Below are 12,654 nucleotides of genomic sequence, written 5' to 3'. Positions count from 1 at the left end.
GGGGACTAAGTTCCCCAAGTCCCAATCCTGACTTTCTGTAAGTGCCTGGGGACAAGTGGCAGAGTATTACCTAATTCAGACCCCTCCCTGGTCCCCCTTGGTGTTAATTATTCTGCTGTGAAAACTAGTGCATGATGGGAAGATGACATATTTCATTCCCCAAGAACAGAGGCAGAGCACATGGCCTGAACAACTTGGGAGGAAGCACCCAGAGTGTACCTAAGCACCCAGTATGTCATCATCTAGTTAGGACTGGCCATGGGCCCTGAAACTAGGACACGAGCCACACCATAGCAGTACAGAGTCACAGCCATCGCCCCCAGCCCCTCCCTCCGCAAAGGCCCAGCATCCTCTGGGAATGTCATCATTAAGAAGAAGAGGCACTAATCACCACTCTCCCCTTTCTGCAGAAGGGGCGGGGCCACCTGTGACACTATGTGCTGGAGTTCCCTCCAGGGTCTCAAGCAAGGCCTCCTGGGGAGGTCTATGCAGGAAGCTGCCTTGGTGTCTGTGGGCGGAGCCAGGAGGGCCAGAGACAGCTCCTACAGAGGGCACGGCTCACAAAAAACCCTCACTACACCCCTCTGGGAGGCCACGGCTCTGTTTAGCTTTTCTTTTCTGTGGTAGAGGGAAAACAGTGCAAAAGAACCAGACACATGCCGAAGAGAAACACAACCATCCCAACAGGGAAGGCCTTGAGGACTCAGGAGAACAAAGGAATCCTAAGGAGATGGGCACTTGAATGTCAGAACAGCTTCTGCAGCTCACTGTTGGCACTTGTCCATCAAAGAGGAACTGAAAAGGAAGGGGGCAAAGTGACAGGACCACCGCTAACTGGGGGTTCAACCACGCCTGGATTGGATTGGTGGGAGTTTCCGCTGATTTAGCTAGCTTTGGGGCTTGTGTACGTGTTGATGCCCCTGTAGCTAAAAAACAAACTCAGACTGGAGAAGGAAGCAGACAGCTGAGAAACTTTACAGCCATTACTCAGCAGTTTCTAAGCAACACGCCAGTTAGCAAGTCAGAAACGCCTGAAGCGGGGCACTCTAAAGTGTCTGCTGAGAGGTAGTCCCTCTGTGATCCTGGCCTCCACAGGGAAGACAGGGTTCGCCGAATCATCACCAACACGCCACACGATGTTCTAAGAAAGGGAGATGCCTCCAAGATGACACCAAACAGAACCACCAATCAACTTGAATTTGGGCACGGAGCGTAATTGTCCTCCCACAGCCGACTCCACCCTGACAAGCCTGCATTTGCTGGCAGCCTTTTTATCCTATTGGCAGAGAGGAAAGGAAGACCCCAATAACCAAATACGCCATGAGGGAAAGGAGAGTTGGATGAGACAGACTCTCATGTCCACAAACCCATGAAGGCTAGCTAGCAACCATCTCCTGGCAAGAATTCTAAACTGTCTGGAAGAATGTCTGCTTGGAAGCACTGGGACCCTCATGCTTAGCTGGGGGCCAAGGATGGAACACTCAGGACAGAGAAGGCCGGGATCCTTTGATGGACAGAGCAGGCACTCACAGTTCAGGGAACAGCTGTGGGTTTCCAAGCTTCGGTATTTTTGCTGGAGCACAAAACAAAGAAATGCCTGCCTGTTCCACTCATCAGTGACCTGCGACACTCAACCAAGCCTTCCATGCTGGCCACCCTAGGCAAACCACTTTTGTGAACCTTTTTGTTTGTCTGTCTGTTTGTTTGTAGACGGTTTCTCTGTGTAACTTTGGAGCCTGTCCTGGAACTTGCTCTTGTCGAGGCTGGCTTTGAACTCATAAAGATCTGCCTGCCTCTGCTTCCCGAGTGCTGGGTGTGCCCTACCACTGTCTAGCTGAGTTAAAAAAAAAAAAGATTTATTTTTATTTTATGTACATTGGTATTTAGCGTGCATGTATGTCTGTGTGAGGGCATCAGATCTCCTGAAACTGGAGCTACAGACAGTTGTGAGATACTCAGTGGGTGCTGAGAATTGATCCTGGGTCCTCTGGAAGAGCAGTCACCATTCTTAGCCACTGAGCCATCTCTCTAGCCCATTTTTGTGAGTTGTAAGTGAGGCAGCCATATCTCGTAGCCCGGGCTGGCCTTGAACTTAGGCTCCCGTCCCCACCTCCCAAAGCCTAGAGTTGCAGACGCCTGTGGCCACACTGAAATGCTGCGCCCCTTTGAAACATCCGAGACGTCCTCTGCAAAGGTAAACTTGTGTACCACAGGGAAGAGGGAACCTTGCTGATTTTTCTTTTCCTTCTAGGTTGGAACAGGTGAGGGGGTCTAAAAGTAGGTGGTGGCATCAGTACTTTGCCTATGCACATCTGCTGCTGGGCCTACGGCTGGCTACACAGTGTTGTCCAGGGAGGGGGTGGGGAGGAGCCATCTGAATAAAACCCACCTAGGCAACCGTGGTTTGGAGCAGTGGTAGGCACTGGAGACTTTATGAGGGACAGACAGGTAAGGAACTTCTAATCACACTGGAAGGCAAGTTTCTATTTGGTGGCAAAGCCTTCCAGCAGGAAACCTGAACTCTGTGTAACCAACCCGTCTGGAGGAATGACTGTGCTCTAAAGAGAGGTTTGTGCTCTACCTAAAGAATGGTCCCCAAGAAATAACCATCTCTCCAGGGAAGCTCCTGCAGGAGAGGAAGGCCGATGTCACTGAGGTTGGTCAGGGGAGGAACTTCGATCCAGGAGAAAAATTTACAACTAGCCAGATGACCTGGCAGGAGACACTTGGCAGTGAGCCAGTGGTGGGCAGGGAGCACTGTTACCTCGGCTGCCCAGCAAAGCACCTCTTCCTATTTGAACCCTGCCGCCACAGGCCATGATTCCCCATGCCAGTCCTGGGTCCCTCTGCCCAACATGGCCATGGAAAATAAATCTCCCTTTCTGCTTCTTACTCTTGTCTACTTTAACTGGTTATTGCAGACAGGTGGCTGAACTGGGTTGCGGCCCCTCCATCGGCTAACACGAGCTCTTCCTACCAGATGAGTAAACAGGGAGGAGATAACACTTGGGGTAGCGTGGACAGGCAGCAACCTACACACATTACTTAAAAACGAAAAGCTCAGCTTGCAGAAAAGCGGGTGAGCCCTGTGACATGCGGGGCTGGGCCGGGACTGCTGTCTCCTCAGGAGCATGCTGAAGCCTCTCAGGTGTCAGGGAAAGCCTCCAAGGCCTGGCTGGAGGGCTGGAGACAGCATCCTCAAGAGCCTTTTGTTTTCAGGACATTTTGACGCCTGGACTTCTCTGTCTGCCCTCTTGGCCAGCCTTTGTGCTGTGCTGACAAAATGCAGGGAGACCAAGAGAAGGAACAATCTTGGAACTTCACAGCTGAGGACAAAAATGGCGCCAAGGATTACTGATGGCTGAGGACAGCAGACAACAGCCTGTCGCCGCCTTGAAGGAAGGTGAGAAACTCCATGCTCTCCTGAATGCTCTGGAGTCTTCTGACTCATAGAATATGCAAAGTTTGGGATTCGATTTTTTCAAAAGAACCACTTTTGCCAAGGTGACACGTGCCTTTAATCCCAACACTAGGGAGAGAGTGGAATACAGATTATGGTGAGTTCAAAGCCAGCCTGGTCTACAAAGCAAGTTCCAGGCCATCCAGGGCTACATAACAAGATCCTGTCTCAGAAAACAAAACGAAGAAGCAACCAACCAAACAAACAAAAAACCCCAAATCAACCAATCAAAAAAACCCAAAACCCAAACCAACCAGACAAAAAGAACCACTTTTTTGGGGGTGGGGGTGGCGGTTAAGATCCTCTTCTGATTGTGGCTGATTACTCTCAACTATAATACCCCAAAGTTTCACTGGCAAAGACCTGTGGGATCAAGCTCACCATCTTCCACGCCTTCCACCAGTGTGCTGAGATAGGCCACACACTCACCTGCCAGTCACCTGGGGGACACTTGGCCCAGCCTGCTCTCCTCCCACCTAGGTGAATCACCAGCCGGCTGCACTGTGCCTTCCCCAGATGCTTGCCGTTTCAGCGCTCTGCCTGGCATCTGGCACTTCAGTATCCAGTGTCCAGAAAGCCTCCCCACACTCCCAGCTCCCAATACACTGAATTCCTTGAAAGTGGGCCACAGTCTTTACAATGACTCAAGCGCCAGGGAACACCTGCTATTTTAAGAGCGCCATCTCAGACACAGTATTTGCCCTCAAGCAGCAGCAACTCCTGTGAGTGGAATAAATTGTCCCGATGTCCCAAGCAGCCTGGAAAGCTTCTGAGTAAGCTGGAGCGGCCCTTCCTTCCTGCCCACTGCCCCCCAGTGTCCTCTGGCTCTGCTGCTTCTGGGACCTCTTCAGACAGGCCAAGAGCGAGGCTCGCTGGCACGCAGGCAGAATCTACTGCTTGGAGAACAGAATCTAAGATTTGTAATGCTTCCTGGGGAGGAGGGTTTTTATGAAGCTTCTAAAATTCCTGTTTCTTCTAAGGTAAAGTTGAAGGCATATTTTAACATTCAATGGATTCTCAACTATGTAATGTTTCTGTATCCCCCACCATAGAAAGCCCTTAAATCCCTACATAAAGAGTCTCGCTACTCTGTCTGAAGCTGCTGTCACAATGAAGAGATCCACCATTTACAGAAGGAACCGGAGCCCCGAAGAAATGCTTACAGACATAAACCACGACTTGAAGAGTCGCATTGACCTCCACCGGGTGTGAACCTGGGGTGAGGTGGGGTGAATTTCGGCAGTATCCAGGTTGGGGGTGCTCGAGATTTCCTGAGGGTCCAGGTGCCAGGCACAGAAGACAGGGTTCACCAAAGGCCTCTTCCTATGTCAGACATAAGCAACAACAAACCAGTTTCCGCACAATTCAAACTATACATCCACCTGCCAGGTTCGACCAGGACTTGCAGGTGACACGGACAGTGGCCATGAACCAGCAGAGGAGGGAAACCAAGAGGGAGCAGAAAGAAGGGAGCTGATGCCAAGTCTGCAGGAGACAGGTTGGCAGCCGGGCCAGGTGTGCTGATTCCAGCAGGAGGCGAGTCTTGAACTCACGTCCTCATCTCAGGGCACCACACTGTCCACCTGCACCACACAGGGCAACCTGACGGGAACTCAGCTGCCCCTGGCAAGGTGTGCTTTGGTTGAGGCACCCGGCGGCAGGCAGCGTTTAAGCTCCACCTTCTAACAGGTTCATCGCCACACTTTTGATTATTTATAACTTGGCTTTCTGATCATTTCCTGAACATACAAATGATCCACAGATGTTCCATTGAGCTATTGGGCCATGTTTACAATTGGAGGACCAACAGAAAGGGTAAGGATCTTGACTTTGAACATAAAAAGTCTAAGAAAGCATCTGGCTGGGGTCTCCTCGGCTATTAACTTCCCTAAGGAACTAAATCAAACATTCCACAGGGATACAAATATTTCTCTGAAAAAAGAAAACAAGGCCTGGACTGCTTTCACCAGAGAGAAGAGGGTGGAAGACTAGCATAGGAGAAAAGGGAGGAGAGAAAGAGGGGACAAGGTGGCACACAAACCTTCAATCAAATCAAGACTGACAAGTAGAGCCTGTCCTTTGGAAACACTGCAATTACCATGCGACTTCATGACCAAAGAGTCTCACCCTTTAACAAACGAACACCATGGGCTTAAAGGTCACTAAGCAAACAGAAAATCTAGAACCACGGAGTAAGGGCCACATCTCTTACTGGGAGAGAAGGAAATAAAAGCAGACCAGATAGATTCACGCAGTCCAGGTCCCCGAGACCTGGAACAGCCTAGAAGACAGCCTTGCCTCTCAGATGGTCACCCAGCAGAGACTTGCAGTGACTGATTTTCTGACCCCTACCCCATGTGGTGCCCAACCGGTACCTACCAGCTTTTAGAGGCCAGACCAGTGTGGGCATCTGCCCATCTGAACATTCCTTCCTGCTTTCACAAATGCCCCAGCAGGCTGGGAGTACCTCTGCATCCCTAGTGGTCAGAGATGCCTGACAGGGAGAATGAGGATGGGAGATCCAGGTTCCCGACAAGTTGTGGACTAGTTCAGGTGGAGGCTCTGGCTTCTGAGCAAAGGAAGCCAAGGCTTTTCCCAAGTGGCCTGGTCCTGGCTCCACTGAAGACCCACAGCAGCCCAGGGAAAGGTGGGGCCCTCCTTCGGAGATGCTAATGAGAAGGGAAGAGCTGAAACCTGGCAAACAGCAGCCTCTCTAACGTGTGGCCCCAAAGGGGCAAGCGGACTTGGAAGGCTCAGCTCCAGAAAACAAGTCTCACCAAACCTAAACTAGCTTTAGCTGTAGAGGAAGACAGCTGTGTTTTACCAGCAGCGTAAGAAAGACTGGCTCAGTTGCTTCCTACAGTCTGAGAAATTACGGGATCACTTAAAATCACAATAAACATCAAATAACTTCTTAACAAAATGACAAAACACAGTATCCCACAAATTAGCTTTTACAAAAACTAGCTCTGTACAGAAGTATAAACGCTTGCCCCACTGTCTAAGTAAGCCTGGTGAGATGGGATGCTGCATAGCCATTGAAAACGCAGCCACCTGCGAAGGCCGGCCTCTCTGCCATGACCTCAAGCCTGCATGAGCTGCAGAGAGGTGTTGAAACCCACAGCTCCCCTCAGAACGGAGGGGGGGGGGGACGACGACGACGATGCACTACAGTGGGTGCTCAGGTCCAATCCGAGAAACTGGCCTAGAAACCAAGCACTCAGGAAAGGAAAAGCCAGCCCCTGGGCTGGGCCTGCACTTTGACCTATCTGCACGGAGCACCCGTAGAAATAGAGCCTTTATTTTTATGCTCACAGGAGAATAAGTGGAAAATATGTAACAATGGAATCGTCTGCAGGGTGATGGAGAAACTCCAGCATGGTAAGGCAGTCATTCTACATGGGTCTGTGGCTCAGATTCCCAGGGAAGGCACTCCTATAACAGGGCAAACACTTGCTGCCACTGCCACCTCCCTCCATCATTCACTGAATCCCGGCTGTTGAGCATTTCCACCCTCATGGGGCCGGCCACACTGCAGGGCTGCAAAGTGCTCGCTAGGTGCCCAGGAAAGTTCCCCGTCATTCAGAGAGCTGCTGACTATCACAAACACCTGGGGTAGGGGGTCTGGTTCTCAAGGAAAAAAGATTTGAGTCAAGATACTGAGGAAACTTAGGAAATGTTTTATCGACTTTCCTTTACTGTCATCAACACTAAAAAGATCCAGTCAGAGCCGGATGGTGGCTCAAGCCTGTAGTCCCAGCACTCCAGGAGGAGAAGCAGGTGGATCCCGAGTTACCAGACCAACCTGATCTACAGAGCAAGTTCCAGGACAGCCAAGGGCTACACAGAGAAACCCTCTCTCAAAACAAAACAAAAACAAAACAAAAAAAGCAAACCAAAACAAGAAGAAGAAAAAAAAAAAAGGAGCCAGTTTGGTCTCACCATGGATGACAGAGCAGCTTTTTAGAAAACCGAGAGGCAGAACTCTGTGTGCTGGGGTTGCTGTAACCACAGGGGACAGCAGGGTTCATTCTCCACACAGTACAGTACAATCTGTGTTCACATTCCCTCAAATGAAGTGATCAATATCAAGAAAGATGTAACATTGATAGCCACTATTACCTGTATTTTGTTAGAATTATCTCCCAACATAAACTTTAAAGATACGATAGAAATACAATAATCAAACATTAGTCAAACTGGCATCACAGATTTGCCTCTTTGGGCAAGCAGTCTAAACATCAATCCTAAGTTCTAATTCTACACACGTCTACTGCCAGATCTTTCCAGTTCTGCCCCTCCCTCACTGTTCATCCCTGCGGGACTGCTTTACAGACTGGTTAGGTTTCAAGTTTAAGCCACGCATGTTACACACATTTAAAAGGCTCCGATTCTGTTTCCCATTGACAGACAGAAAACCAGTATCCTCAGACTTATCACTCGCGTAGCTAACGACAGGAAAGGGAGCAATTCCTCCCATCTCTATCTAGCTTCCCCTAGTGGATGTTTTCCAGTTTTTTAATCACAAAGTAGTTTACATATAAAACTACATTCTGAATTCTCCCCAGAGGGGTCTCCAAATACTAAAGGAAGAAGAATAGCAAAAGATCTTGTTAATTTGGAAGTCGATTTTAAGACAATGGTGAGATTTAAGCAGGTTTCTTGTGGAGAAGATGCTTGTCAGACTCCGATGAGAGCCCCCACGCCACCTTCTTGTGCACGTACATACGCCAAGTCTGCAAGCACCTGGGAGAGGCCGCTCTACCCATCCAGGAGCGGCACTCAGAACACAGCTGTGTTTCTTTGCAGAGCGCTCAGGAGATGAAGGCTTTTCTCCAAGCCCTAAAACAAATGCTACATGAGAGGCTCAAGCTCTCCAGAGATTCCTGTCACAGAGGTTCTCCAGTAAGATGTCACCTGGCCAGAGCTGCTCCATTGGCCCAGCGGGGGCCATGTAACCTGGTGTGGGCGTACTGCACACCAGCCTGGAGAAGTAACAAAGTAGAGGCAAGCCAGGAAGAAGGGGGCTTGGGATTACTGTGGGGGAAGTGAAGCTGAGAGCCTGCCTTTAGGCCTGCTTCCAAAATTCAAGAGAAACCTTTAAGAAAGTCGAAACAAACTTAAAAGTTAAAGAACAAAGCAAAAATCAACCCCCAGTACTTTTGGGGGTCACACCATGCTCCTGATGATTGACAGAATTCTTTCTAAAACAGGATGGAAATTCTCTACCAGAAAAGCAGACTCCCCCCAAGTCCTTTCCCTTTACCCCCCACTTAGGGTATTTCTTCTCTTGTCCTATGGACATCCCAAGATAGATGTTTTCAGGAGAACTGAGCAATTTTTTTCCCCCTACGGTTTGTTTTGTTCTGTTTTTAGAAAGGGTCTCGCTATGTACATCCCATGCTGACTTTAAACTCTTGATCTTCCTCGCCTTAGCCTCTCCAGTGCTGGGCTCACCGGTGTGTGCACAGTTGTAGCCTTGCCTTTATTACTGAGTGAATAATGTGTGCAGGTGTGGGCATGTGCAAGTCATAGAACAACTTTCAGGAGGTGGTTCTCTCCTTCTGTGGATCTGGGGGCTCCAGCCCAGCTCCCAGCTAAGTCATATTGCCAGCCCTCACTTTATTTTTAACAGGGAAACAAAACAAAACAAAACCCTCAAATCTACCTTCCTTAAAATGTTCTAAAAAGCTAAATAACAACTTGAAGTCTCACTGGGGTATAAAGATGAAATGTGCTGTGTCCAAAATAGAAATTTATCACTAATCAAATTTCATCTCCCTTATATATTTAAATCTCCCTTAACAGATTTTCAGACAATTTTTTTTGTTGTTTTTTTTTTTTTTGTTTTTCAAGACAGGGTCTTCTGTAGCTTTGGAGCCTGTCCTGGAACTAGCTCTTGTAGACCAGGCTGGCCTCGAACTCACAGAGATCCACCTGCCTCTGCCTCCCGAGTGCTGGGATTAAAGGCATGTGCCACCACCGCCCGGCTTTCAGACAATTGTTTATAAACACACACAGCATGCTATTCAACTAGAAGGGAAATCTACACTGGAAACAGACAAAAACTAAAAACACATTTTATAAACTCTTTCTAGTAAGCTAGGAAGTAACCTTACAATGATGAACAAATTAAACTTTATGTCTTCAGAAACCACAAACACATTCTTCTTCAAGGAAGACAAACCATTGATTCTTTCAAAATCTGAATATCTACATTTCTAAAGTCCAGTTTAGGTCTGACAGTCACGGGCTGGCAGTGTCCTTCCCCTTAGCTTCCATTGCAGTGTTCTTACCGGCTCGAGGCTATTAAATGACCCTAGCAGATGGCTGGGTTTCTAGCAGGAGCCTGCTTGTGCCTGGGAAAACGGAGCCCCTTTAGACTCAGAAAGCTCCGTGTCCCCCTTGACAGCTACCCGGGGAGGGCTTCAGTGAGCTCACCATGGGAGACCCTTGTAATTCCTGCCCCAGGGAGGAGGGTTAACAAGACTGGGGTTGGGGATTTGAGCTTCTTTTCTCTTTTGTACCATTTGAAGGAGGTGCTAAGTAGCTTGCTGAGATTGAAATTTAAAAAAAGAAGAAGAAGACAGGGAGCTGAGGATACAGAGCCCTTTAACACTGGGCACAAGCCAGTTGGCAGAAAGAGCCAGATGCCCCTCCCTAATCCAGGAGAAGAGCTCCCGGGAAAGTCTGTCCATTATTCACACTCTGGCCCAGTCTAGCGGTCCTTTGTTTTTTTTTTTTAAACCATTTACAAACACTAAGAACTATTATGGATCTATGGACTATGGATTAACTCTATGACCTGAGCAAAGTGATTAGGCCCTGCGGCTCCCTGCCTGCTCACTTGTCAGTCAGCATGCTCGCCGCCTGCACCGAGCACAACACTTCAACCTGGAGCAGTTCCACAATCACACTCTGCTGTGCGGTCCATTCTGGCAGCAGCCCTGTGGAATAGCAGGCCCCTATCTTCCTTGTCTAAACTGGGAGAGTGAGGCTCAGGAGCTAAGCAACAAGTCCATCAATGTAGACTGGGCTGGACCCTCATGGCCTCATGATACAGCCTGGGCTAGCTTCAAATGCGCTCCGCCCTTCTCTGCTTCCCAAGGGCTGGGACTGCAGGTGTGTCCCACCTGCCCAAGTCCACTGCTTTTCTCCTAGTCACAGAGCCTGCTGCTTCTATTACAACAGCATTAAGACACGGCCATTTAAGGTCATACTCCTCCCTGTGAGGTGTGACCTAAGGACACACTGTGAACGCTCTCATGTGCATCCATGCAGTGAGTGGGCTGCGTAACAGAGACAGACACCTGCTCATCAAAGCCGTCTGAGCCATGGGGACATCTTATCTGTGTACGCTGCAGCATGTGCTTTGTGGTAAGCTGTATCTCTGTTAACAACATTAAAAATTGTAGACAGGCCGGGCGATGGTGGCGCACGCCTTTAATCCCAGCACTCGGGAGGCAGAGGCAGGTGGATCTCTGTGAGTTCGAGACCAGCCTGGTCTACAGAGCGAGTTCCAGGACAGGCTCCAAAGCTACAGAGAAACCCTGTCTCGAAAAAAAAAAAAAAAAAAAAATTGTAGACAGTCAATGCTGATGAGAACTAAGTGAGTGTCAAATACGGCGAACAACATAAAAATAACCTGAAAAAAAACCCGAAATAATGAAAAGAGTTGCCACTATCCACAACTATGTCATCCAGAACCTGATATCACGTATAGGTTCAGAAACAGAGATGCATAAAAACATGTATTTTCAACCTAATTTGCTTTTTAAAATGATTTAATTCTGAGCAATAATGAAGTCTTGCACTGTGAAGACTGATCTAACAGATCCAGCTCCATATGCCGCCGAGTCCACAAACACCTACAGTTAATCGGCAGTCATGTGAAACATGACTTTTCTAGGGCATGAAGAACCATCACGCAAAAGAAAACGCTGAAGCTGGACTGGAGTTTTTCTAAGAAACTCCCTGAACTGGTATGTTTCATCTTGACCTATGACATACGCATCTCCCTTCCTGACCTCTCATCCCTCCACCCACAGAGGGAGGGAGCTCTGAAGGCAGAAGATATAGAATGAACTCTTTGACTGTACGGTTGTTCTTTAACAGAGGACAGCTGTGTGCCCTGTCTAGCCTGCAGTTAAGACTGCTGACGTCACAGCTGCCCTTGCCACCCCCACCTGCTGCTTTTATGCATGGCACTGGGCACTGACCTGCTTTGCCCACTTCCCCTTTTCTCAGTGATCCTTCAGCCTGGCACCCAGCTCTGAGATGAGGCCTGCTTAGCACCAGTGAAGTTCCCCACGTTCAAACCAACAACGCTCTGTGTGGAGATGAGGGAGTCAAAGTTAAAATCCAACCCATCGGCGTCCATGAGTTCACTACGGATAATGGACTCCATGTCACATTCCAAGCTCCCATTGAACATGTCCAGGTCCAAGTCACTGGGGAACTTATCATGGCCCATGACAGGAAGGTTTGCATTAGCCGAGTACAGTGAGGAGCCTGAGAGAGAGTCCGAGAGGGTTTGCATAGACTGGCTGACGTGAGACGGCTGCTGGTGTTTGGCTGACCCGAGGCTGCTGGAGTCACTCAAGCCCAGGTTGCTGACAGAACTTGACAAGGCACGGCTGCCACCAAGAGCGCCCTGGGTTTGGTGCTGGTGGTGGAGCAAGTTCTGATTGACCAAACTCCCCTGGGTAGGCTGGGCAGCAAAGGACATCATCGGGTCATTGCGAAGCATCACATTCCGGCGGGCGTTCTGGGCAGACACAGCAGTGCTGGCCTGAGACATCAAGGGGTCTGACTGGGTCATCATGACATCGCTGTGGCTGAGTGAGTCCGAAGTGAGCAGGTCTTGGAGTGTCTGGTTGCCATAGTGTGACATGGAAGAAAAGGTGGCTGCCTTGTTCTCTTGGATGGTCTGCATGGGTGACTGGCGCAAGGAGTTCAGAGACGAGGGCCCGAACACGGTGCTGTTGAAGGAGCTGGTGGGGGAACCTAGGCCAGAGCTCTTAGCGGTGTACGGGAAGCTGGAGCTCCGCTGCATAAGCCCCCCAGGAGGTGACTGCTGGGACGGTGGGAGCGCGATGTTATCGAGCAGGTCATCCATGAGGTTGTCAGCCAGCCCATCGTTCAGATTCATGGTGCCTGCCATGTCAGTCAGCCGCGGGAGCTCCACAGTACAC

At 49.4% G+C, this 12,654-nt stretch overlaps 1 protein-coding gene across 1 annotated transcript in view; it reads right to left on the bottom strand.

The window, feature by feature from the left end:
* Foxo3 (forkhead box O3) overlaps positions 1–12,654 on the bottom strand; it is a 93,810-nt gene that overhangs the window by 6,096 nt on the left and 75,060 nt on the right. The window contains 1 exon segment of the mRNA XM_075944691.1: positions 11,680–12,653. Within this exon segment, the coding sequence (XP_075800806.1) occupies positions 11,715–12,653 (939 nt within the window). The 3' untranslated portion in view covers positions 11,680–11,714.

Source organism: Microtus pennsylvanicus, chromosome 1 (assembly GCF_037038515.1).
Source record: "Microtus pennsylvanicus isolate mMicPen1 chromosome 1, mMicPen1.hap1, whole genome shotgun sequence".
In the NCBI taxonomy this organism is placed as follows: Eukaryota; Metazoa; Chordata; class Mammalia; order Rodentia; family Cricetidae; genus Microtus; species Microtus pennsylvanicus.
This window is presented reverse-complemented; position numbering and strand designations above follow the sequence as displayed.